Source organism: Rana temporaria, chromosome 9 (genome assembly GCF_905171775.1).
Source record: "Rana temporaria chromosome 9, aRanTem1.1, whole genome shotgun sequence".
In the NCBI taxonomy this organism is placed as follows: Eukaryota; Metazoa; Chordata; class Amphibia; order Anura; family Ranidae; genus Rana; species Rana temporaria.
In genome coordinates, this window is record NC_053497.1 from 86,472,486 (window position 1) to 86,500,401 (window position 27,916).

The 27,916-nt window shown below is 42.8% G+C and overlaps 1 protein-coding gene across 1 annotated transcript; it reads left to right on the forward strand.

The window, feature by feature from the left end:
* The first annotated feature begins 322 nt into the window (after positions 1-322).
* On the forward strand, positions 323-27,916 carry LOC120913705 (phosphoglycerate kinase). The gene is made up of 11 exons (XM_040323862.1): positions 323-477; positions 8,227-8,277; positions 9,010-9,165; positions 10,364-10,508; positions 13,294-13,397; positions 17,044-17,163; positions 19,599-19,713; positions 20,445-20,624; positions 23,396-23,573; positions 25,581-25,679; positions 27,480-27,916. Exons 1-11 carry the CDS (start codon positions 413-415, stop codon positions 27,518-27,520), a joined length of 1,254 nt encoding a protein of 417 aa, XP_040179796.1. The 5' UTR covers positions 323-412; the 3' UTR covers positions 27,521-27,916.

Consider the following 27,916-nt stretch of genomic DNA (forward strand, 5'->3'; position numbering starts at 1 on the left):
ATACACCAGGACTGGCTCACACATCTCTTGTATAGCTCAGTATGTGCTCTCCAGGCCTCACATCATTCAATGTCTCTCTCTCTCTCTCTCTCTCTGCTCGGTGACATAGGGAACGCCCCTTCGCTGATAACCGACGTGACAGACGTGATCGCTGTACGATGGCGTCATACGTCCATTGACTCATCGGCCTGTCAGTTTCTTTTAGTCCCACCCACAATGGCTTTCTCTTATGGGGCGTGGCTTCTGACAGATCGGATAGCCTTGACAGCCAATTGAATGTCACCAAGTTATCCCGGCCCACCCACTGAGGACCAATCATAGACGTTTAGAGACGGAGCCTCTGCCGTGTTAAGGTGACCTGTACTGAGGCTGTCCTGTTGCCATTTGTGAGTGAAGAGGATCTGCTGCAAACATGTCTCTGTCTAACAAGCTGACCCTGGACAAGGTGGACGTGAATGGGAAGAGGGTGGTGATGAGGTGAGAGCGGGAGACACGGATCTGTGTGCGGGAGCCTGGCTTCATAATCCGGGGGCTGATCAGTCATAGCGCTGCCCGATCAGAGTGGGGGGGGGGGGGGTGATCGGGACATGTCCTCCATACATCAGATGACAGCATGGAGCCTTGTATGTCGTGGGGGGTTTACTCTGATACGCCTATGGATTTTATTCTAGTGGTGACTGTAGGGGGGGGTATGGTTGCAGTGGTGATTGTATGGGAAGGGGGGGGGGGGTATGGTTGCAGTGGTGATTGTATGGGAAGGGAGGGGGGTATGGTTGCAGTGGTGATTGTATGAGAAGGGAGGGGGGTATGGTTGCAGTGGTGATTGTATGGGAAGGGAGGGGGGTATGGTTGCAGTGGTGATTGTATGGGAAGGGGGGGGGGTATGGTTGCAGTGGTGATTGTATGGGAAGGGGGGGGGGGTATGGTTGCAGTGGTGATTGTATGGGAAGGGGGGGGGGTATGGTTGCAGTGGTGATTGTATGGGAAGGGGGGGGGGTATGGTTGCAGTGGTGATTGTATGGGAAGGGGGGGGTATGGTTGCAGTGGTGATTGTATGGGAAGGGGGGGGGGTATGGTTACAGTGGTGATTGTATGGGAAGGGGGGGGGGGGTATGGTTACAGTGGTGATTGTATGGGAAGGGGGGGGGGTATGGTTACAGTGGTGATTGTATGGGAAGGGGAGGTACATGTCTTACATCTGCTATCCATTCTATGTGGGTGTGACTGCTGCATGTGTGTGTATCTATCTATCTCTCACGTAATGGGTTAAATATATTTAGACTTTTCCTAGAAAAAAAAAAACCCACCCAAACAAGTAAATGATAGTTGTGTCTTTCAGGTGTCACAATGCTTCCAATTACCTCTTCACCCCACAGCCTCGGCTACATTGGGGTTAATTTACTAAAACTGGAGTGCAAAATCTGGCGCAGCTCTGCATAGAAACTGATCCACTTTCAGGTTTTATAGAAAAAGCTGAAGTTAGAAGCTGATTGGCCACCATACACGGCTGCCCCAGATTCTGAGTGTTCCAGTAAATCTGTCCCAATGTATCATGAAATCTTTATCCAGAGCGTTGGAATGGATACAGAGGCATAAAACCAATTCTGGCACAAGTGTTATAAGGTGACCTTGGGGACTGGATGGGGGATTATAAATAAAGAGCTCTATTGACTGAATAGGACAGAATCCACATGCATCACACATGTCTGATGTTGGGGGTGTTTTGCGTAATGCTCATTACAGGTTATGGTATTTAAAGGGAGCCTGTACTGGGAGACATGCAGGCTGTTAGAGCTGGAAAGCCTTCTGCTATAGAAGAACATTGATGCCTGCCTGTCCATTCCAGCACTGCAGTCTCTGACACTTCAGCAGCTGACACTTCTGGGAGTGATGGATGGCGGTGTCCTCCATTGTGGTTCCATCCTCTGATGTCCTACACATCACCACTGAACTCTGCAATAATGTAGAGGATGGAACATGGTGGGTGGCACGGGCATCCGGCATCTCTGGAAGTGTCACGCAGAAGAATCTTACTAAAGCTGACCATACATGTGGAGTTTCCCTCTCCTATTTTTTTTTCCTATTCAGCCAGTGGGCTGAATTAAAAATTAAACGAATATTCTTAATTGCGAAGCATCCTATGATTTGCTGGGAACTCCCTGGTGTGAATGCAGTCTAGGGGTTGTAAAAGTAAAAATAAATTGTTTCCTAAATAGCTTCCTTTACCTTAGTGCAGTCCTCCTTCGCTTACCTCATCCTTAGATTTTGCTTTTAATTGACCTTATTTCTTCTGAGAAATCCTCACTTCCTGTTCTTCTGTCTGTAACTCTGCACCGTAATGCAAGGCTTTCTCCCTGGTGTGGAGTGTCGTGCTCGCAACCCCTCCCTTGAGGGGGCGAGCAGGAGAGTCAGGACGCCCTCTAACACACAGCTCCTTTCTCTATCTGCAATGTAGAGTGTCCTTACTCTCCTGCTCGCCCCCTCATCCCTCAAAGGACAGAGGCGAGCACGACACCACACCAGGGAGAAAGCTTAGCCTTACTGTGTGGCGTTAGACAGAACAGGAAGGGAGGATTCCTCAGAAGAAATGAGGACATTTAAAAGCAAAATCTAAGGATGAGGTAAGTGAAGGAGGACTGCCCTAAGGTAAAGGAAGCTATTTAGGATTTTTTTTTACCTTTACAACCCCTTTAAATGCTGATTGTCTGGCTTCAGTTCTTTGAAGAAGCATATGGAGCAAGTACAGGCAGAAGACCTGACCTGCGGACTTTTCCGGGATTAAATGTCTTCAGGTATTAAAGCAGAGGTCCACCCGAAATTTTTTATTTATTTTTTAAAATCCAGTAGCTACAAATACTGCAGCTGCTGACTTTAAAAAAAAAAAAATGGACACTTGCCTGTCCAGTACGCCCACGAGGCCGAGCAATCTCTCAGCTTCCCCCGCCGTCATCCTCGGTGAGGGAATTGGGAAGTGAAGGGTTGCAGCTTCACTGCCCGGTTCCCTACTGCGCATGTGCGAGTAGTGCGGTGTGCCCTCACTGGTCCCCGCTCTCTCCTTTTGGACCAGTGAGTCTCCCAGGAGACGGCGTGGGGGGGGGGGGTATTTGGCGGAAGTGGTGTGACTGCCACGGGAGTCTATTCCCGGAAGTGGGTGGTGCAAACAACTGTCTTGGGTATCTGCACCCACCTCCCCCTTGAAAGGTGCCAAATGTGACACCGGAGTGGGAAGGGTTCCATAAAGTGGAAGTTCCATTTTTTTTGGGTGGAATTCCACTTTAAAGCCTTTGGATCAGTAGGACTTCTGGAGAACTAGTCCTTCCATACAAAGATCTGTAATGGTGTCTGCATGATATTTTTTTTTTTTTAATAAAGTGATTACAAAAAGCACAGATTCAGTAAAAAGAGGGATATATGTAGCTCAATCTCCCTATACATTTTCTATTTTTTCCAGCAGCGTGCATAGAAATATATTTTCAGTCAGCAATGTCTGTGCCAGCGCAGTGCATATAACCAATAAAACAGCCTTGGCCTGTATACATAAAACTATGGAGGAAGGATGTTTACTCTCCTTGTAGCTGAGGCTGTGATGCTTCCTGACATGAAGGTCACCTTGGAGGTGCGTGTGTGTCGATGTAACGGTATCCTCCGGAGAACAGAGCAGTGAATTCATCATACATGAAGGCCGCATAGAGATGAGTCATCTAGATGTGGTGGAGGCCATGTCTGCATCGGGCCTACTGATACTGGGTGCTTTCTCTGTCCTCTCTGAAATGGAACCGAGCACATTTATCTGCAGATTATGTCTTCTATGATGACTTTTATAGATTTGTAGTCTGATGTAAACCTGCATTTAATCGCACCCGACGGTTTCCAGTTATGACACTGAAATCTGCACTGTGTGCTGCTTGTGAGGTGACCTGGCCATTGCTTGTCCTCCTCAGCCTCACTTGCCGGTTATATTCAGCAGATGCATGTCAGGAAGGCCAAGATAATTCGGCCTGGCATCTTCCTGATGGCTAAAATAGCATGTGGGGGACGGCGGGAGGAGGTGTGGGCAGGATGGCTGGCTGGCCTAACTTGTGCTCTGCTGCAGCTTTTTATATTTTTTCAGTGATTTTTTTTTTTTTTTTTTTTAAGACTGTGCACTTGTGGTTCTGTGCAAAACTTGTGTTTTTGGTTTGTCTGTGTGATTCTAGCCAAGGACACAAACTTCAGACAGCCTAAGCAGAGATAATACCACTGACTGGAATGGGACAGATCTCTTCATATACGTTTTGTGCAGCTCTTCATGATTTTAGCTGCACCAAAAGTGTGACTAGGGCTTTTTGTCTGATCCTGATGGTTGTAGCAGTTTCCAGATTAGGGATGACCTTGTACATATAAATTCTGAATGAGCACGTCTGGTGCCTGCAGGGTTTTGGGACATGTCCCATTTTGTTGGATACACGCTCTGGGTGGGGCGTCTGGTGACGGAGCAATGAGAATTATCATGCCTGCGGTATTGGGTGTGACCCAGACACTGTAAGGAAATGTTCAATATCATTTTTTTTTTTTCTGGCATTTGAGTTGTATTTTTCTTATTTACAATTTTATTTTTGAAATGACGATGATAATTATGGAATAGTTTACTATAGGAATTGCTTACCTTCCATGTTGACTTGATCGGTCCTAGTTTATCCTGTGGCAGTAAACCAATCTAGGTCATTGCTGATCTTTGACCAATCTGCTGTGAAGGAAAATATAAGCCAAGCAGAATCGTAGATTTTATTTTATCTGCGTATACACAATGCGTTGCTGTATAGGCCATTCTCTGCAGGTAATTTCACAAGGGGCGCTGCCTGGCCTGTGAGAACCTCTGGCATGCTAGGCCTGATAACATAGCGGGGGGGGGGGGGAATATTTTTTTTAACTTCTAACCCTGTGCATGCCTCTACTTGCATTTACTGTATTTCTGCCAGGAGAATGACTTCCGTTCTAAGAGCTTGGTCACAGTGCCAAATACACAAATAGAAGTCATTCTTGTGTTTGCGCAACTGAGCTTAAAGCGGTAGTGTATCGGCAAAAAATCATAAAAAAAATCCTGGGCTTCTACAAGTTTATGTTGTAATGTGCTAGTATGCACCACATAATGCTACATTATGACAAACCCTTTCAAACGCAAAGCCCTCCAGTGGCATGCTGTCAACGCTGCTGGGGCTTCCATCTTCGCCTGGTTTTCCTTCCGGGTTTGTGGCCTCCTGCTGTATGAATGGCTGGGCTGTGATGCCTGTCCTGTGTGTGGGTCACGATCATGCCACAGTGCTCGGCATTTCATGCCACACGTGTGTGTGTGTGTGTGTGTGTGTGTGTGTGTGTGTTTTGAATGCCGAGCGTTGCTGTGCATGCATGGATGACATAATTGTTTTTTTGCCGATTTAGGAGATATTCATTGTACCTACAAGGAAGCTTTATTGTAATCCGACCAATAGGTACACGTTCTCAAACAGGGTTCACTACCACTACTAACGTTTGTTTTTTTGTTTTTTTTTCTGTTGGCCCTCTCTGGATGTGGCAGACCTCTATTGTCAAGTGTCTGGAATTTCGCTTTTACTTTTCCACTTTTTTGTTATTGCAGCCTTATTCCAAAATGCATTCAATTCATTATTTTCCTTAAAATTCTACAAACCACACTCCATAATAACATGAAAGACGTTTGACATTGTTTCAAATTTATTAAAAATACTAAAAAAAAAATCGCATGTACAGAAGGGTTCAGCCATTGCCATGACACTCAAAATTAAGCTTGGGTGCATCCTGTTTCCACTGATCAACCTTTAGGTCTTTCTACAACTTGTTTGGAGTCAACCTGTGGTAAATTCGGTTGATTGAACTTGGTGTGTGTGTGTGTGTGTGTGTGTGTGTGTGTGTGTGTGTGTGTGTGTGTGTGTGATATGCTGGCCATACACTCCACGAAAAATCGTCCGACAGAACTTTAGAAAAACAAAAGTTCTTTCGTGAGTGCAAACGATAGTGCCATCATGTAATGGGCGATAAATCGTTCAGTGGACATAAAAAAAAAAAATGGTTCGTTTTTTTTTACATATACTTAGTGCAGAAAGTTCGGACGGGAAACACATTAACCTTCCGATTTATCGTTCGTTCGGCAGAAAATTTCCAAACTTGTCCTTCGTTTTTTCGGCTCAAAAACGTCCAAACGATTTTCGATTTTGTGCCCATTAACTGGCCGAAAAACGAAAGATCTTTCTTTACGACCGATTTTCGGCCGAATTTTCGTATAGTGTATGGCCAGCATTATGCATGTATGTGGTTCCACAGTTACCAGTGCATTACAGAGCACAAGCCATGAAGTCCAAGGAATTGTCTGTAGACCTCCCAAGACAGGTTTGTATCGAGGCACATATCTGGAGAAGGGTACAGAAACATTTCAGATCTCAATGCGCATTATCCATAAACAAGACGTTTGGAACTACCAGGACTCTTTCTAGAGCAGGCTGCCTGGCCAAATTGATTGGGGGAGAAGGGCATTAGTCAGGGAGGTGACCAAGAACCCGATGGTCACTCTGACAGAGCTCCAGCATTTCTCTGTGGAGAGGGAGAACCTTCCAGAACAACCATCTCTGCAGCACTCCACCAATCAGGCCTGTATGGTAGAGTGAACAGACAGAAGCCACTCCTCAGTAAAAGGCACATGACAGCCCACCTGAAGTTTGCCAAAAGGCACCTGAAGGACTCTGACCATAAACAAAATTCCCTGGTCTGATGAAACAAAGATTGAACTCTTTGACCTGAATGGCAAGCATCATGTCTGGAGGAAACCAGACACCGCTCACCACCTAGCCAATACCATCCCTACAGTGAAGCATGGTGGTGGCAACCTAATGCTGTAGGGATGTTTTTCAGCGGCAGGAACTGGGAGACCAGTCAGGATTGAGGGAAAGATGAATGGAGCAATTTAGAGACATCATTGATGAAGGCTTACTCCAGAACACTCTGGACCTCAGACTGGTGTGACGGTTCATCTTCCAACAGGACAGTGACACTAAGGCCCCGTACACACGACCGAACATGTCTGCTGAAACTAGTCCGCGGACAGGATTCCAGCGTACATTTGCCCGCCGGGCCTTTTTCCAGCGGGCAAATATTTCCAAACTTGTTTAGAAACAGCCCGCTGGAATCCTGTCCGCTCGGACATGTTCGGTCGTCTGTACAGACCTACCGTACATGTCCGAGCGCCCGCCATCCCTCGCATGCGTCGAATGACTTGGACGCATGCGTGGAAGCATTGAACTGGCAGGGCCGCCCGCGGGGCGACCACGCCCCGCATATTGTTTACGCGCGGATTTCTGTATGATGGTGAGTACAGCCATCATACAGAAATCCCCGGGCAGACATGTACGGTTTCATCGTACATGTTTGCTCGTCTGTACGCGGCCTAAGAATACAGCCAAGATAACAAAGTGGCTACGGGACAACTCTGTCAATGTCCTTGAGTGGCCCAGACTTGAACCTGATTGGACATCTCTGGAAAGATCTGAAAAATGTCTGTGCACCGACGCTCCCCATCCAACCTGATGGAGCTTGAGAGGTCCTGAAATAAAGAATGGGAGACGCTGCCCAAAAATAGGTGTGCGAAGCTTGTAGCATTGTACCCAAAAAAGATTTGCGGCCAGCTTTAATTGGTGCCATAGGTGCTCCAACAAAGTACAGTATTGAGCAAAGGCTGTGAATACTTGTGTACATGTGATTTGTTTTGCAAAAATTTCCAACTTCCTTCATGTCGTCATTATGAGTTATTGTTTGTCACACTAGTGTAAACAGGGATTGCAGGCAACAGCTCACTGGCAGTTGCGTTGGATCAGTCCTTTAAAATTGTGGCTCCACCTATTCAATATGACCGCAGTATTTAACTGTTGGTGTGTAAATAATTCATGTTGTAACCTTGGTTGCATTTGTACAGCAGAGGAAGCTTGACTAATGTAGGGTTTTATTCAAAATGACTTGTCGCCAGAAGGCGGCTGTCGTTTCTATAAAAAAAAAAAAATACCCCTCCATGCCCAATCATGCTAATTATTTTGATTTAGCAATATTTTGTGTATTTAACAGTGCTACTAGAACTACTACTATTTTTTTATATTTGTTAATGGGCGTTATACAAAATTTGGAGCAATATAAACTTGTTGACCTAATGTAAAAATATTAATAATGCATTTTTTTTTCTCCCCCTAGGGTTGACTTTAATGTCCCTATGAAAAATAACCAGATTACAAACAACCAAAGGTAGGTTGCTAAAAGAATTGCCTAATTTATGTACACACCTGTGTGGCTAAGTTTGCATTGCACGTGATTGGCACTGCACATCACATGTGATGTCTGTGTGCAATAGTGTTAACCCCCGGCTAAAGGCAAGTCTAGCCAGAACATTCCTTCTAGTTTAAGCCAGGAGGAGAAATTTACTCCCACTTTGACTTGTTCACTTTGGTAAATGGTAATCTTTTCCATGTGGTACTCTATGGTGAACTAATATTGTAATGGTTGGTATGGGTCCTTTAACTTGGGCATCGTGTGAGTATAGTTACTAATTCTTTCACAAGTACCCACCTATGGCGTACCTTTTGTGGTGCAATTTGAGCCCATACAAAATTGATGACCTTAAATCGCACTGCAAAGAATCGCATGCAATTTGAACAGGAGTGCAATGCAAGCGGTTTCCTGCACTGTTCCTTTGTGAACCCAGGCTGAAATCGCTATGACAAGCGTGGGTTCACACAGGAGTGGTGCAGGAAACCGCATGCGATTTGGACAGGAATTTCACCAAATTGCATGCTATTCTTTGCAGTGTGGTTTGAGCCCATTCATTTTGTATGAGCTCAAAGGTATCGGTTTCTGGTTTTCTGCATTGTAGTTCAGTTTGGATTCCTGATTCTATAAACAAACACATTAAATATTTGTGCATTGCTAAAATGAATTCTGTCTGCTACTTTCTAATGTTGCTCTGTGGTCTGTCTGTAGGATTAAAGCTGCTGTTCCCAGTATCCAGCATTGCCTGGACAAAGGTGCCAAATCTGTCGTTTTAATGAGCCACTTGGGGCGGCCGGATGGTGTTCCCATGCCTGAGAAGTATTCGCTGGCTCCAGTTGCCGTGGAACTTAAAACTCTTCTAAAAAGGTATATTTATTTTTTCCTATGTGGTGTTGTATATATTTGTGGAGTGCCAAGAACCTGCATTGTGGTAAGGCAGCTTATTTGGTATGAATGGGTTGCCAACACACCCCAGCAGACAAACAAAATACACATGACCCATTTTTGGGGAGGTAGCACGGCATGTATGTTGTAATGCACTTCTGTGTATTTGCAGCAACAGCTACAGCCTAGTGTGGTAAAACATTTGTTACAGCAACCTATAGCTGTAAATTGGCCCCATGTGTAAGCTTTTTGTTACATGGTAAATCAGTATCCGATCCTAACATTCTCCAGGCTTTAGTTTTATAATTGGAATGCCACACTGAGTGTACCCCATTTTTGTCTTGAGTTTATTCACATACAAATTGGCTTTCTAGGAAGTGTTAAATGGCAAAGTCCAACCCAATCTGATAATCCAGTACTGATTGGATGGCATTTGTGCTGAAGGGCACACTTGCTTCTTGCATGACTACGTGAAAGTCTGTCTCCCTCCTTGAAGCTATTTAGCCCTGCGTGTTTTTTTTTTTTTTTTTTTTTTTTTTTAAGCCATCTGCAGTTAAAGTGAATTGGCTGGAATACACACAGCCTTACTTCCGATGAATGTATAGGGACCACTTGACAATGTAGTGTTTAAATGAGCACACCTTTGTGCACTGGGTGCATAATGTTTGTTTAAAGAAAAGGGTGACCCCAGAAGGGGGGGGGGGGGCGGCATCTCAATGCACAATTTGTTTATTCGTCTGTAACGTTGCCTTATGCAGGCTTGGGACTTGAGGGGGAATTGATTTGACTTTTCATTTAGTTGTGTTGCTTCCACATGTGGTTGCACATTATGTATACTCCACAGCCCATGCCTGCAGATGGTTGCAAAGTACGGATTCTAATGTCTGTCCCCCCCCCCTTAGTGGGATTGTGGTGTGCTTTCTGAGAACCCCTGCCCACTTTTTGTGTTGGAAATAACTGGTGGTATAATATTTGATTTCTCTTATACCTGTTAATGTTTTGATGTGCTCCATCTGCCCTGTGGACCCTATTTTTTTTTTTTGGTGGGGGGGGGGGGGGGGAGAATCTGTAAAATAATTTTAACCAAAAAGAAAAGGGTGACAAACTCCAATTCTGAAGGTATTTGTGACTTACTATGTTGGCACCTTTTTTATATTGTGTGTTTTCATCTTGTGTGCAGGGATGTAGTGTTTCTGAAGGACTGTGTGGGACCAGAAGTGGAGGCATCATGTGCTGCTCCAGCCACTGGGACTGTCTTTCTCCTGGAGAACCTGCGATTCCATGTAGAAGAGGAGGGTAAAGGCAAAGATGCAGCTGGGAACAAGGTTGGACTTTTTTTTTTTTTTTTGTTAGTCAGCGGCGGCGTCATATGGTGGTTTCCATTAAATTTGTAGTCACTAACCCAGGATAAGCATGCAGATCAGGACTTCTGACATCCTTATTCTGAGTCTGTTGCTCTGGGATTTTTTTTTCCCGCTAGCTATGCCAAATGGCTTGGCAGAATCTCCCTTGCTAGCCATTGTATTCTGACAGCCAGATTACCCAAACAATACCTGCAACAGATTACTGACCAAATGGTGACAAATGTCCACTCCTATGAAATTTTTTTTTTTTTTTTTTTTTTTTTTTTTTTCCCATCCAAGGCTCGTAGTTCATCCTGGAAGTGGCCAAAATTTGCTCCATGCATAGCCAGCTTTAAAATGTATATCAAAACTCAAACTTTGATAGATCTATCTCTATCGTCCAAAGAATTTGTTAGGATTTTCGGATAGTGTGTACACCACTTTCGACAGCCAATTCCAAATTGTATTACGAAAATTCCTGAAGGTACAAATTCCCCAAAAAATTCTCGTACGAGAAACGGAACAAACAATTATTGTTTTTAATGTGTAAAGTTTTCGTACAAGAGAAATCCGAATGACTGCGCATGATCAGAAACGATGACAAAATGCTTTTGTCTTACAAGAATATTCGTAAGCATTTTCTTTTAATTTTTTCATCTGTTCCAATTTTGCTGTGTAAAATCGGATGACTATTTGCCAGATTTTTCTTAGTGTGTATGTACCCCACTTTATTTTCGGTCAGACTGAGACTGGCCACAAATGTTGATCCAAAAGCTTTTTATCTTGTTGTAAATTCAGCACAGGTGCCCCGGGTACAGCCTGATGCTGTCTGTGGAACATTTGACCTTCAGTAAAATGTCAGGAGTCATTTGGATGCCTGTTATTTTTAGTCTCCCCGACCTGGTTCAATATACTGTCCTTGAGTTTTCAAACTACTGTACAGCTAGAGAAACCCTGTCCTATAATTGGGTGACCTTTAGTGACTGAAATGGGAGAGCTGCTATTTGAACTGTCAAAGGGTGACTTGTGAATATGAGAAGTTCCAGAAATGCTCCTGAAGAGGTCAGTTTAGTGCAGGGATATGCAATTGGCAGACCTCCAGCTGTTGCGGCACTACAAGGCCCATGAGCAAGATTGACAGCCAGAAACATGACCTTTATTCATCATTTGGGAATAGACAAATCTGGGATTGAAGAAAGGCAATGTACGTGGGGGGAAAAAACTACAGCTGCAGTGTGTGTTATATAATGCATATTTCAGCTTTTTTTTTTTTTTTTTTTTTTTTTTTATATAGCTCTGACAATTTATGCAGTTTTTACATATTGTACACTCAGCGGCCACTGGGTATTGGAAATATTCCTCAGGTTTTTGGTTTATATTGACATGATGGCATCACTCAGATGCTGCAGATCTGTCAGCTGAACATCCATGATGCGAGTTTCCTGTTCCACCACATCCCAAAGGTGCTCTATTGGATTGAGATCTGGTGACTGTGGAGGCCATTGAAGTACTGGGCATTAATTTGTCATGTTGAAGAAACTAGTTTAGGATTTGAGCTTTGTAACCTGGTACATTATCCTGCTGGAAGTAGCCCTCAGAAGATGGGTAAAACTGTAGTCCTAAAGGGATAGACATGGTCAGCAACAATATTCTGGTAGGCTGTGGTGATTAAACAATGCTCAATTGGTACTAAGGGCACACAGTGTGCCAAGAATTGATCCATTACACCACCAGCCTAGATTGATACAAGGCAAGATGAATCCATGTTTATGCCAAATTCTGACCCTACCATCTGACCCTACCATCTGAATATCACAGCTGTGATAGACTTATGAGACCAGGCTGTGTGTCCCAGTAGATCAGCAGATTTTGAAATACTCAGACCAGCCTGTCTGGTACCAGCAATCATGCCACTACCAAAGTCTGATGCTTGGATTGAACGTCAGCAAGTAGTCTTCACCACATCTAGATGCCTAAATGCATTGAGTTGCTGCTATGTAATTGGCTGATTCAGCAATTTGTGTTACCAAGCAATTGAACAGGTGTACCGAATAGTGTCTGGTGAGTGTATGTTTGCTTCAGTCCCTGCCCTCAAGGAGCTTGCATTCTAATATTTCAAAAGCCTACATACACACATACTAGGGCAAAGTTAGGCCAGAGCCAATTAACCTACCAGCATGTGGAAACCTGAAGGATCGCATTACTCCAATGTTATCCTGATCTGCTAGTGATCTCTGTTTTTTGATGTAATCTTTTCTATCTGTTAAATGAGCGTTATAAAAATATCAGTTTACTGTAAATGGACCCGGTCACAGTTCCAAGACTTGTTTTAACATGCATACAATCTACAAGACTGAACTAATGATACCTGAATTTAACATTGTTGTCTTATGGAAGATCTGCACTGTTGTCTGTACACCTGTGCAGGCAGTCCCATTCATGTCAGTTGGGACACAGTTGCTGTATGGACTCGATATCACAGCCATGTGGGTGCATGGCCCTAAAGGCACATGTCTGCATCTGGGGCCATACACCAGCACCCACATGGATGTTGTATTAAGAGCAGCTGTGTATGTGCAACTGCTGCATTCCAATTGACCTCAATGAGACTGCCTGCAAAGCCCTCTCCCAGGTGTATGCCTGCGTGGGCAATGCATTTACCCATTGTGTGGGACGTGGGTTTTTGTGTAATACAATTTTTATTACTTTTTTTTTTTTTTCTTTTATTTATTCTTTCTTTTATTTCTATCTTGTGCATCTATTTTAGACCAAGGCAGATGCTACCAAGGTGGAAGCTTTCCGTGCCTCTCTGTCTAAACTTGGTGATGTCTACATCAATGATGCTTTTGGAACAGCACATAGAGCTCACAGGTAATACGATTTTGCACGAGATGGATCTCTTTACTGCACTTGCATTCCTTCAACTGAAATGAGAACAGTGTTTTCAGCAACAATTCTTTATCTAGAGTAACCACCAGAGAGGGGCAGTAATTCCCAGGAACCCATCCCAGAATAGATGCAGTTGTTCTCAGACTTCAAAACAATTAATGCCATATGCTTTACAATTCTTTGATATGAGGGAATTCTCAGCCCAGTCTTTTTTATATCTATTAACTAGTCTGTCTCCACATTTAAAACATGTCTTTGCATTCAGTTGTTTAAAATGAATGTTGATACTAACTTTTTTTTTTTTTTGCCAGCTTTGAGCACCGCATTAGTACAAGTAGCTCTAATGCACAAAGCTTTTTAGCAGAATGTTAAGACAAAAAACATGGACAATACTCATTTTGCTTTTAGTTGTCACCTCAAGCCCCAAGTTGGCTAATCTTTATGCCCAAATGGCTAAACTTTACCCTTTACTGTACATAAAAGGTTATTTGATTCCCTGCTGATCTTGTACATTTGCTCACTGACAAATGATCAGTTTATATAATTTTAATGGTAGGTTTTTTTTTTAACCGTGAGACAGAATAACAAAAATATCCAGGAAAAACACATTTCAAAGGTCATAAACTGATTTTGCATTTTAATGAATTATTTGATCCCTTATCAATCGGCAATATTTCTTGCTCCCAGGTGTCTTCTATCCGGGTAACAAGCTGAGATTAGGAGCACTCACTTTTTGAAGTGGGCTCCTAATCGCGGCTTTTTTCCCTGTGTAAAAGACCCCCGTCCACAGAAGCAATCCGATTCCAATCTCTTCACCATGGCCAAGACCAAAGAGCTGTCCAAGGATGTCGGATTGTAGACCTACACAAGGCTGGAATGGGCTACAAGACCATCGCCAAGCAGCTTGGTGAGAGGTTGAAAGCAGTTGGTGAAATTATTTGCAAATAGAAGAAACGCAAAAGAATTGTCACTCAGTCTGGGGCTCCATGCAAGATCTCGCCTTGTGGAGTTTCAATGATCATGAGAACGGTGAGGAATCAACCCAGATCTAAACTGGAGAATCTTGTCGATCTCAAGGCAGCTGGGACCATAGTCACCAGAAAACAATTGGCAACACCCTACACCATGAAGGGCTGAAATCCTGCAGCACCCGCGAGATCCCCCTGCTCAAAGCACATGTACAGGCCCATCTAAAGTTTGCTAATGAACATTAGAATTCTTCAGAGGAGAACTGAGTGAAAGTGTTGCCAGATTAGACCAAAATCAAGCTCTTTGGCCTCAACTCGTGTCTGGAGATGGGGGAATGCTGCCTTATGCTTTTGGGGGTGTTAGTCTGTAAAGGGGACAGGCCAATGTCTCTGCATCAAAGGGCCGTGTACCCTGCACATCTTGGGTGAGAACCCCTTTCCCTCAGCCAGGGCATTTAAAAATGGGTTGTGGATTAGTATTTCAGCATGACAATGACCCAAAGCACATGGCCAAGGCAACAGAGTGGTACATGAAGCACATTAAGGTTCTGGAGTGGCCTAGCCAGTCTCCAGACCTTCATTCCATAGAAAATAGGTGGAGGGACCTGATGGTTTGATGTACCAAACATCTGCCTCAGAACCTTAATGACTTGGCGAGGATCTGCAAAGAGAAGTGAGACAAAATCCCTCTTCAGATGTGTGCAAACTACAAGAAAAGTCTGACCTCGGTGATTGCCAACAAGGGTTTTGCCACCAAGCGCGTACATGTTTTGCAAAGGGATCAAATACTTCACTCATTAAAATGCAAATCAATTTATAGCTATATATATATATATATATATATATATATATATATATATATATATATATATATATATATATATATATATATATATATATATATATATATATATATATATATATATATATATATTTTGGCTTTTTTGCAGTGGATTACAGAGCAGCCCAGATCCTTCTCTTCCCGGGTACCTCTTCTGTGATCCTGGCCATGCCCCCACGGCAAGCAGGTTGCTATGGTGGCATTTAAGCTGGAGTAATGAATCAGTAAAAATGGCACTACCTTAATAAAATCGTAATTGGTGAGAAAAATGTAATAGTGCTATTTAAATATGAATAACTTATCCAATGCGTGCTATAAAATAATAAAAAAAAAAAAACGATAATTAGTAATGCAATAGTGCACAAGTGAATACTATATATAAAAGTCCATATGTGGCTGTAATCTCTGTATCAAAGTGCTGGGTTTCAAAAAGCTGAATTTCAAAAGGTGCCTTGTGCCAAGTGCAGCTCTGTTGGCGTATTCCACACAGTGACCCCCTCCAACTGTGCCTCTTATGTGGCCCGCACTCACCAGATCCTCCACCCCCTCTTGGGGTGAAAAGCCAGAGTGCCGCACAGGGGCATACACTGTGAAAGCTTTTCACCCCAAGAGGGGGTGGAGGATCTGGTGAGTGCGGGCCACATAAGAGCACAGTTGGAGGGGTCACTGTGTGGAACACGCTAACAGAGCTGCACGAGGCACTTTTTGAAACTCAGCACTTTGATACAGAGAATACAGCCACATATGGACTTTTATATATAGGATTCACTTGTGCACGATTGCATTACTAATCTTTTTTTTATTTTATAGCACGCATTGGATAAGTTATTCATATTTAAATATCGCTATTAATTTTTCTCACTAATGATGATTTTATTAAGGTAGCACCATTTCTACTTCCTGAGTTACAGATGTGTCCATTCAGATACAGAGCCATGTCCCCTGATTGGCTCCTGCTGCTGTCAAAGGCAGCTAGACGATGGTGCCGCTGCTGTGTCTCAGCCTATCGGGAACAAGGATCTTGGACGGCTGAGACATTCATGTCCATCCAGTTCCAGATGTCCTTCAGGTAAGCATTGGGTTACTTTCACACTGAGGCGTTGCACCGTCGGCTGTAAAGCGCTGCTATTTTTAGCGGCGTTTTTCAGTGCTATTTGGACGCTAGCGGGGAGCTTTTAACCCCTGCTAGCAGCTGAAAAAGTTAAAACCGCCAGCAAAGCGCTGCTGCAGCGGCGCTGCCCATTGATTTTTCAATGGGCAGGGGTGCTGTGTATACACCGGCTAGCAGGAATTGCCAGCGCAACAGCCCGAAGGGTGTCACACGGTGGAGAAGAGGCTCTTTCAGGGTGCTTTGCAGGTGCTATTTTTAGCTCTATAGCACCTGCAAAGTGCCTCAGGGTGAAAGTAGTAAAATTTAGAACATGCTTTCTTTTTTCCCGAAAGAAGTTTTTCACTTGTGTAGACATGAAAAAACAGAGCATGCTCAGAAGCAAGTTATGAGACGGGAGCGCTTGTTCTGCTAAAACTAGCGTTCGTAAAGGAGATGGCATATTCGTCACGCTGTAACGGACTGAAAAGCGCGAATCGGCTCTCACCAAACTTTTACTAACACAAAATCGGCAAAAGCAAAGCACTTCCATGTGTGGTCTGGCTGCCTTTTGCAGTTTAAGGGGGTGGTCAGACTGATATAATTAAGTAGTGTAACTGCAGGCTAGACTATTGTACCCTAATCAAATAGGGATAGCATTTTGTGTTTGCAAATGTTGTAATTGCAGCTTCTACATACTCATTATTTTATTTTTGTGCCTCCTTTTTTCAGCTCTATGGTCGGTGTTAAATTGCCCCAGAAAGCTGCTGGTTTCTTAATGAAGAAAGAGCTTGATTATTTTGCAAAGGCACTGGAAAACCCAGAAAGACCTTTCCTTGCTATTCTTGGAGGGTAGGTATTGCTTTGTCAACTCCTGTTAACCCTTACCTTGTGTTCCTTTTTTAGAGGTATTGGCCCTGGTTCACACTGCTTCTACTTTGAAATCTCACTTTCACTTTAAGTAGTGTGATTTCAAAGTAGTTGGTGCGATTTCAGGTGCTACTTGATAGACATCTGTGTGGCTTAATGTACAGATGTTAAAGTCGCACCTCAGATCGGCAAAAGTAGTGCAGGAACTACTTTTGCAAATCGGTGCGACACTGCAAAATTGGTGTTGCACTGATTGTAACGGTGGCATTGCCTCCAATAGGCTGCGACTTTTCATGTGATATGATCTCTCAAATCTTTCCAATGTGAACCTAGGCGTGTGTGTGTGTGTTTTTTTTCAGTTAGTGGATGGAGAAGCACCCCAGGGCCAGTGCATTCGTTACAGCCATATTTGGGGTGTGACATGTAACATGTTGTGAAAGGTGAACTTAACCTTTTTAAATACCAAACCAAAAATGTTATTGCAACCCAACAATTAGGCCTCATGCACACTGGATGTTAACCACTTGACCACTGGGCACGTAAACCCACTTAATAACCAGACCAATTTTCAGCTTTCGGTGCTCTCACAATTTGAATGACAATTACTCAGTCATACAACATTGTACCCAAATGAAATTTTCGTCCTTTTTTTCACACAAATAGAGCTTTCTTTTGGTGGTATTTAATCACTGTTGGGTTTTTTATTTTTTGCGCTATAAGAGAAAAAAGACTAAATTCTGTAAAAAAAAAATGAATTTTTCTTTGTTTCTGTTATAAAATGTAGCAAATTTAGTATTTTTTCTTCATTCTTTTGCATAAATGTGAAAGATGAAGCTACGCCGAGTAAATAGATACCCAACATGTTACCCTTCAAAATTGCACACGCTCGTGGAATGGCGCCAAACTTCGCTTCATAAAAATCCCCATAGGCGACGTTGCAGAGTATTGTGTGGGTAGTGTTGGCTTCAGCTAATACTGCAAGAGGGCTTGATCTGTTGAAAAGCAGACTTACTGTCTGGATCACCAGGTGAAAATGGAAGAAAACAAATGCTGTCATCACATCTGAGAATAGGTAAGCTGTAATATAATTTCTGCTTTTGGATTTAATAGTGTTTTAATGCAGAACTGTTTCATTATCGCTTTGATTTATACGATTTACTGCAGGCCATACTATTTTATAGGGTTTATTATGATAGCTAGCCATAGTGTAATGCTTGCTTCCTGTCAATCCCTCAAATAACATGGGCTTCACTTCTGCAGAGCGATTAGCTGTAAATGATCATTGATGTTAATGCAGTGTCAGCCTCTATTGTGTTAAGCCAGTGACTGCGTCTCTGCGGATGGCTCTAGACTTTGACCTCTTGCCTCACTTTCATGCTGTGTACTGCAGCTGAACTGTATAATGCTGATTTAAGCTGGGAGAGTTCAGCTAGAAAAAACAACTTTTTAGATCCTGAAAGACAGTGTTTATTCTACAGTTATTTATGGTATGTTAATGTTCTGATAATTTTGAACTGTTTGTGTGCGCTTGACCTTGAACAACAATGAACCCTAGACACACAAACTTGCCAACGCTTGATCTCCCATGCTTTCATGCTCAGGGCAGCAGATTTCTCATAGTGTACAGATGGTAAGATATCCAGTCTTGGGCACCGCTGGGACTTTCTTCTCAGGATCATCATGTGGCAGAGTTTTGAACAAACTTAATTTCACCCAAGGCATTCTTACCAGAACAAAATAAAGCTACAAAGCAGACTGCATGAATTTTACTAGTCGAGTGCAATGCATATACAGTGTGTTGTGCTGTTTACCATTGGCATCCCATTTAAATGAATGAGTGTGGTTTTTATCTGGTTTAGGTATTTGAGTCTTTCATAGCTTCTAGAAGCTCAAAGGGTGTTAACGCCTGGTTGAGCATCGTCGGCAACTCGGGTAATAATACATTGCCGTGTATTTTATTTTTCTGACGGTAAACTGTCAATATCATGTGTCTTCCCATTTGGAGATTCCGATACTGCCTTGACTATCTCTTCTAATGTTAGGGGTGCATCTAGACTTTCTTTCCCCACTAGAGATTATAAGCTATCTCCAGGGGGTTAAACGCTAAGCTGCTTTAAATGATAGGTGATCTTACTTTTGTATAAATCCTTGCAAAAAAGAGGCTACAATATCCTCTTGCTTATTCTAGAACTTGCATTAATTTGTGGTTTTAACTTTTGAAACCGCTGGCTTTTTTTTTTTTTTTTTTGATGCCTGTGACTATTTGAATGACAGACATTATCCCTAGGCCTGTGTGTTTGAGTAATCCTCCATACAGGGGTCATTGATGAGACAGCAGATGCATTGTTTATGTAAATCTGTAGTGCCAAAGAACCCGTGTCCTCTCTGGGCATCCTAAGCTGGTCTCTTATTTCCAGGGCCAAGGTCAAGGACAAGATCCAGCTGATCAATAACATGTTGGACCAAGTGAATGAAATGATCATTGGTGGAGGAATGGCATTCACCTTTTTGAAAGTGCTCAACAACATGGAGGTATGTGCTGACATTCTGTATAAGTGTGTGGCCCTTTACATTTGCAGGGATTTTAGAATCGCAACTCGAATTCTCCAACTAGATTTCTTATTTTGTTTGTCAGACATTTTTATAGTTTTAAATGGCATGTAGTTACTTCAGAGTAGTCGCTGAAAGGGGGCAAATAACGTTTGTTGGAGCTTTTAGATTTAAAGATCAAGGTTGAGCAATATATGGAAACGGTTTATAATGGTTGAGGGCTACAAATTCAAGGCCATTTTCCTGCAAGAAATTATCCTTTGACTGCTATGTTAGTTGAACCTTGGGTACATAAAGGCAAATTTTTATCGCAGCTCTGCAATCATTACATCAATACAAATGTGTGGTGTTTTTTTTTTTTGTTGTTTTTTTTTAAATGCATAGTGTTGCCTGATTTTGACCTGCTATTGGCAATTTGCAGTCTAGCTACACAGCAGAACTGTATGGGAGGAAGAAGCTGCACAAGGAGTCAGTTCATGTGCTAACAAAGCTCATAATGATAGCAGAGGAATGCGCTGTGCAGAGAGGAGCTTAATGCAGTACTGCTTCTTTCGCTGCGCAGTGACCAGCTAGGGCCAGGTTCAGAATGGTCTGTGCTAAATGGGTTGAATGATGTTGTGCATCATGCTGAGGACATCAGCCAAAAGTAACAGATACAGCTTTGTTGCTAGGAGTTCTATGTTTTTATTTTTTTTATTTTTTTATTTTTATAGATTGGTACTTCCTTGTATGATGATGAAGGAGCCAAGATCGTAAAGGACCTGATGGCTAAGGCTGAGAAAAACAATGTAAAGATTACTCTGCCTGTGGACTTCACGACCGCTGACAAGTTTGATGAGAATGCCAATACTGGGCAGGCCACAATTGCTGGCGGAATCCCAGCTGGATGGATGGTGAGTACCAGTATAAAAGGTGTCCTGGAGCTCCAACCAATTTAAACAGATGACTCTCATCCTACTTTGTAATCTATGCAGCCATAATTTTTTCCAAAAAAACACAATTGAGTCCTTACCACCTTCAGTGGGAGACAGAGCTTGGGGAAACGGCTAAATGCTCCAAAAACTTCCTCGTCTAAAGTTTTACAGATGGTATTACACCCCAGCCAGTTGGCTAATTTTATTCCATCCTATTCCTCCTTATGTTTCTGTGAGTGTTCTCAAGAGGGTACAATGGCACACATCTGGTGGAGGTGTGCAGATTGTGGGTCAGGGTCTATACACTCCTCCGCAACCTTTTCCACACCAACATAAAGAGGGACCCTTTTTGAGGCCCTTCAGTGGAAACCAATAATGGAACTGCTCCACCCGGAACGCCAATTGGCATCGCACATTTTTGCTACAACTAAATTAATCATAGCAAGGGCCTGGAAGTTGCCGGCTCGGTGTTTTGAAGATGTTTAAAAAAATAAAAAAAAACTGCGTAAATGGCATTATGGTAAATGAGAAACTGACCGCTGACAAAGACACTCATGATAAATTCCTCTGGGTTTGGCAACATTGGGTAGCTCATCACCCTTCACAACCTTCCCATTCAAAAAACACAAAGTTATGATTTAGAGAACCTCAATATGCTAGTTAGAAAACGGTACAGTATTACAGAGCACCCTTTTCTCAACATTGGCTAATAAATCCTGTATAGTCTTTTGGGGCCCATACTAGTTCATAGGGTTCAAATCAGGGCTGGCTCTAGCCTGTCTGATCTGGGGGTGCAGTAAAATGTATAAGAGAAGGGAGGGCACACCGGCCTTAAGCATTACTAAAAATACATTTTAATAAAAATATACAGCAGTGATTAAACGCGCATAGAAACATGGTATACAGGCTTATTAATGCTACAGCAATAACGAGCAGCATCTCTAAAGTCTGCAACTGGAAATGTTGGGAGGACCAATGCGGTATTGCGGGGTGGCTTGCGCATTTTGAGGAAGGACCCTCTTCCTCAGAGCCAAAGCGATAAATCATTGCTTTGGCTGAGGAAGAGGATCCTCCCTCGAAACGTGTAGGCCACCCCGCAATCCCACCTGGTCCTCCCAACATTTCCATTTGCAGACTTTAGAGATACTGCTCTTTATTGCTGTTGCTTTTATAAGCCTGTATACCACATTTCTGAGTTTAATCATTGCTGTATATTTTTATTAAACTGTATTTTTGGTAATACACAAGGTTGGTGCCCCCTCCTTTCATCTTCAAGGACACCCATTGTTCTGAGGAGGGCAGCAAGACAAGTGACTTTCCATACATTATAAAGGGTTGACTGCACCACACACACCTATAGACCAAGTGCAGGAGAATGGTTTGGTTTTGTATGGTGCGGTGAAAAAGGTCTGGGGGAGTAGTATACTGTCAACCTAACTTAATTTTTTCCTCTCCAGTTCTCCCTGCTGGCACTGGAAGTGTGTGAGTGTTGGATGCAGGGAATGAGTATTCCTGGTTCACTTGGCGCATCTATCGCTGTCCTCTCAATTCAGCCCCAGTTTGTACGCTTTAATTTAAAAAATCCACAGAATGGTGGAAAATGACAAAGGCTGCATAATAGTTGTAGCAATAATTTTGATTTCCTCCCCAAGTCTTTAGGACACCCCCAAGTGTTAGTAATTTCAGCAGATTTCATTTTAAAAATATATTATATAATTATATTTATATATTATATAATTATATTTATATAATTATATTTAAAGTAGTGCTGTCAGTTAAACGCGCTATTAACGGCGTTAACGCAAACCCATGTTAACGCCGTAAATTTTTTTATCGCGCGATTAACGAGGCGGCGTTCGGGGGGGTTATACCGGGATGATGCCTGCAGCCGCAGGCATCATCCCGGTACCGTTGTTTAGAGCGGCCGATCGGCTATCCAAACATAACAACCGATGCGGCTAAAAGCCGCTCGGTTGTTATGCGGGAGGGGACATCCCCCCCCCTCCCGCCGCCTTTCGCCGCTCTGACCGGGCCTCCCGTCCCACCGGGAGACCCGATCCTAGATCCACCGCCTTCTGTGTCCAGGTTGGAGACTGACACTAAGCCGTAAGCGGCTTTGATTCAGTCTCCGCATTGAAACCACGGAAGCGGCGTCATGACGTCACTTCCGGGTTTCTCGGCTGCCAATGGCGCCGGATTTAAAAAAGTACACAGTATTCAGAATCGCCGTTTTCGGCGATCTGAATACTTTGAAGTGCAAAGGAGGGCTCGGAGGTCTTTTAGACCCCCGATCCCTCCATAAAGAGTACCTGTCGCCACCTATTGCTGTCACAAGGGATGTTTACATTCCTTGTGACAGCAATAAAAGTGATAAAAATGTAAAAAAATGAAAAAAACACAATTTAATTTTATAAAAAAAAAAAAAAAAAAATAAAACAAACAAAAAAATGTTTTAAAGGGTGAACCTCCTTAATCGCGCGATTAATCGTGAGTTAACTATGACATTAATGCGATTAATCGCGATTAAAAATTTTAATCGCTTGACAGCACTAATTTAAAGTGTGTGGCCTTATGTCAAAGGGAGGCACAACATGTAATTATATCTGTTTTATTTTTAAGCTGTATGTTTCCAGAGTAAATGTATATTCCCTTTTTACTCCCTCCAGACTACATGTAATGATGCAGAAAAGTGATCAATGGCAGAATGGACTTCCTCTCGTATTGAACGTTTATACTATTTCCTTATGCAGGGTCTTGACTGTGGGCCAGAAAGCATTAAGCTGTTTGTGGAAGCTGTGGGAAGAGCCAAGCAGATCGTTTGGAATGGTCCAGTTGGGGTGTTTGAGTGGGACAAGTTTGCTAAAGGAACTAAAGCTGTAATGGACAAGGTGGTGGAAGTCACAGGCAAGGGGACCATCACCATCATCGGTAAGAGATGACTGTTTCTATATTTTATTTTTACATAATTTTTTTAAGGTGTTCGAAAATGTATCAAACTAATAAAAAAAGTGTGTGTGTTTTTTTTTTTTTTTTTTTTTTTTTTATTATAAGGGACCGTATAAAATAAAAGTTTAAAGCGCCCCGAGGTTGCACACAGAAGTGGATGCCTACATAAGTCACGCCCACATATATAAACTGTTCAAACCACACATGTGAGGTATTTCTGCGATTTGGAGTGAAATAATTGCAGCAAGAAAATGGCTAGCTCAAAACCAGTAACATGTAAAAATAGCTTGTATTGTGAAATACTCATTACTCGCAATCCGAGGTATTGTTGTATATTATATTTTAGCTAAAATGTTTGTGGGTTTGAAGTAATTTTTCTAGCAACCGGTGTTATAAATAGGCTTGGTCCTTAGGTGGTTAACTGTTGGATGTCCCCAAGATTAGAGACTTAAGCTGGCCATACACCTAATAGATTATCTGCAGATTTTCTATGGTTAGATGGGGGAGAAAGTGCATGTACGCTAAACTGTTGGAGGAATCGCCCACTTTTTCCATCTGACTATAGAAAATCTGCAGATAAACTATAGGTGTATGGCCAGTCTAAGGCTCAGTTAACACTGCTGCTACCCCAAAGTCTTGCATTGCTACTTGACATTTTGCAGCTTTGGCTTTGCCTTTAGAAGTAGGGTCCCTTGTATCATATATTGCAGGACGCTCGCATACAGGCCAGATCAGTTCTTTGTCAAGGACATCCTCAGTCTTCTGGAAGCCATTTTTTTTTTTTTTCCTGTACTGTGAACACGGCTTGCTAGGTGGACAATGTGCTATGGAAGGAGATTTTTTGAGCTGCAGAGGTTGTAAAGTATATACATGTGATGCTTGCCTCCACTGTGCAGCTCGTTTTTGCAGTGGCCCCGAATGGCGTTATTTTTCTGGGGTCTCTCTCGGCTCCTTCCCGCCTCAGAACCCCCCCATCCCTTCCTGGGATGTCCTCTCCCAAGGGGGTTACCTTGCATGTGCGCTCCTGAGTCCTGCATTCGACGTCCAGCGCCCAAGTCGTTGGATTTGGTGACGGCAGCGCGAGCCGTTGGCTGCGCTGCTATCCATCTATCCAATGAGAAGCCCGGGCAAAGGAACAACGCGTTCGACACAGGACTTTCCAGAGCTCAGGTATAAAACTGGGGGGCAGTAATCTTAATGTTTTCACCTTAATGTATAGGATGCATTAAGGTGAGAAAACATGAACCTTTACAACCCCTTTTTAAGACTGTACCCATTAAAATGAATGTGTTTTGGACGTGTCATGCAACTTTTGTCTCAAGCCACAGCAGTGTGAACAGAAGGTAAAGATCCTTCAGGCTGGTTTCACTTCTATTGCAGCATGCTTGCTAATTCGCATGCATAGCTGTCAATAGACCTGTAGTATATAGTTTCCCTTTCACACTAAGCTACTGTGCATAGATGTGAACCAGACAGGATTAGGATTATTCTTGCACATGACAGTTTCCAGTTAATGCAGCAAAACATGTGCAATTTGCAGTAGAAGTGTTTTCTAGCTAAAATGTTTTCTTTAGATTTGGATGGGGTAAAAACAACTTGCCCACGAGAGATTCACCATCTATTTAGCTTGGGGGGGATGATTGTCAATACAAAATAATGGGAAAGCTAAAACTTCATGGTTGTTGCCAATGGGAGCATCTGTAACTGACAGTGATCAAACGGCGTGGGGTTGTTTTCCAGAAAAGTGAAGGCAAATCGCTCCAATAGGCTATGGATTACCTAATGTGCCCAACGGCCATATAACCAAACTCTCTTGTAAGTTTGGGGTGAAGTAAAGCAAGTTATCGGTGTGACAATTGGTGGTAGACTAAAACGAGAGGACAAAGGAAATCCTATGTAGACCGTGGAGGAGCATGCACAGTGCCCTGGGTTAGAAATTCACCATGGGACATTTTGCAAATGTTATCGTCTGATCTTCTCTGTCCACAGGTGGTGGAGATACTGCAACCTGCTGTGCAAAGTGGGACACTGAAGACAAAGTCAGCCATGTCAGTACTGGAGGAGGCGCTAGCCTGGAACTGCTTGAAGGTAATTGCCAAAAGCTACTGGATGATTTGCATGAAATTGGATAAAATCTCAAAAGTTGTATTTCAGCATATCACTGCTTAGATGTGGTAGCTGCATTAATATATTTTTAATTGGTATATATTTTTTTTTTTTTTTTGCAAGTACACAATTTGCAGTTGATCCTACCAAATATTACATTGTTGTAGCTTTCAGTATATTGAGCTGAAATCTCAACACTAACAAGCATTCTTCCTTGCAATACTCTGAGAACTATAAAACGATTGCCCCATATGTAATGGAGATGAGGACCATGATTGTTGTAGCTCAACTCAGCCTGGGCTGCCAACTGTCTCTCCATACAGTAACTAATTGACCTAGTACTCTACTAAAAGGTTTCCTTTTTTGTAGTGGCCTGGAGATGGCACATGATGCAACAGATATACATATCAGGAATATGAAATGTTGGCGTAACAAACACTGGACAATAGCAAATCTTTTAAACGGCAGCATATAGTATATAAAACAAGCTACCGCTTTAATTCAAGTTGATATAAAATGAAGTAAAGCTAGAGAAAGAGAGGGGAGATTGGGTTGAGAAAGTGGCAGTAGTGGAAGCAACTCTCAGGCACAAAGGCCATCTAGTCAATCACCAGGGTAATAAAACCACTTAATGAATGTTGGCTTCCCCCCCCAACTTGAGGAAAGTATATTCCGCCACCATATCCAAGAACTGCAAGCTGTTAAATTTTTATACTTGGGTTAAGTTCTCCTGTAAGCATTAAAGGCATATGGTTTCACATGTTGCAACTGGCATCTCTTTACTTCAGGGGTGCCCAACCAGCAGCCCGGGGGCCACATGTGGCCTGCGGAGCCCTCTGATGTGGCCCGCGACCTCCTGCTTTGGGATAGCAAAGGTTCGCAAGCCCAGATTGCAGGTTGCCGACCCGTGTGAAAGCAGCCTTAGGTCCATTTCACATGATCGGTTCAACCCACGCAGACCCTCCATTCATCTCTATGGAGCGGCAGATGTAAACACTCTTCTCCATTTGCACCCACCTCCAATCCACAAAAAAACAGAATGGGATCTGTCCCCTTCCATCAGGTTGGATCAGATGGGAGGGCCCACAGAGTAGAGTTGTCTGTGTCTGCTCTGCATATACAGAGCGGACACAGATTCTGTCTGCCGTCCGCTCCACTTATTGTGGCCCACGACCAGTTACCAAGTCGCTTTATGTGGCCCTCGCTCTTCAAAAGGTTGGGCACCCCTGCTTTACTTAAAACCCACAAAACCTCTGAAAGGCCCAGTGGGCAAAAGAAAACACAAACTTAATCCCCCAATTGCTTTGTACATGGATACAAAATGTGTTGGGCCTCAAAGCTGTGTGTGCCAGCAAAATGGCATAAAAGTGTTTTTCAAAACTCTCAATGGGTGAGGCTTTAAATGCTTTTACAGCTCATAACTTTAGAGTTGACTATAAATGGAACGCAATAGAATTATTCGTGTGTGTGTTATGGCTTTTTTTTTTTTGGCACCCATGAGTAGTGTAAAAATTAACCAGATCACTTGCATAAACACCAGGAGATGTTTTGAAGAAAACTTCTTCAGACTTTGAACAGTTTTAACCTCTTCGGCTATTTGTACATGTCTACTATGTTCAGACTGCGTGTTTGTTTGCCCATGTCTAAAATGTCACCTTCTGTTGTGTTGATCTTCTAACAGTCTTACTACTTTTAGATCCCTCTGTATCTCAAACCATTGCATACTAACTGCACTTTGTTGCATTGCAGAATATTTATCAATGTGTTTTCAACTTGTTACAGGTAAAGTCCTTCCTGGTGTTGATGCTCTGAGCAGCGTCTAATTTCTTTCACTGGATAAAGCAATGATCATGAGAGGGAATGTCTTGGGTCACAATCCTGGGGAATGCAAGCCTGAACCTGATACGACCACAAGCACTTTACTCTGGCTTAAACTCACGGTTCTCTAAAGGATTAACAATGTGGTTGGGTTAACTACTCAGCAGCTCCTGCACTGTATTGATGAGTAGCAACGGTTAATAAGCACGCTCATTTCTCATTGTACAGCTGGTAGCTTGTCCGAACAGAGTATGTTGTAGGCTTTGTGTTTTGCTCTTAGATGTATATATTGCCCTGTAGCTATGTCTGTGACTCTGTGTTAGGTCCTCACCAAATGGTAAATGTTTACAGGAAAACTACATGGGCAACCCAGAAATCTGCTAAAATAAAAAATAAATTAC

Bases quoted from the DNA above. Each gene is read 5' to 3' on its own strand.
- LOC120913705 (XM_040323862.1), top strand. From the start codon at position 413: ATGTCTCTGTCTAACAAGCTGACCCTGGACAAGGTGGACGTGAATGGG. The intron at 13,398-17,043 runs GTAATACGATTT...TCCTTTTTTCAG, and splicing joins ACAGCACATAGAGCTCACAG to CTCTATGGTCGGTGTTAAAT. The intron at 20,625-23,395 runs GTGAGTACCAGT...TTCCTTATGCAG, and splicing joins GAATCCCAGCTGGATGGATG to GGTCTTGACTGTGGGCCAGA.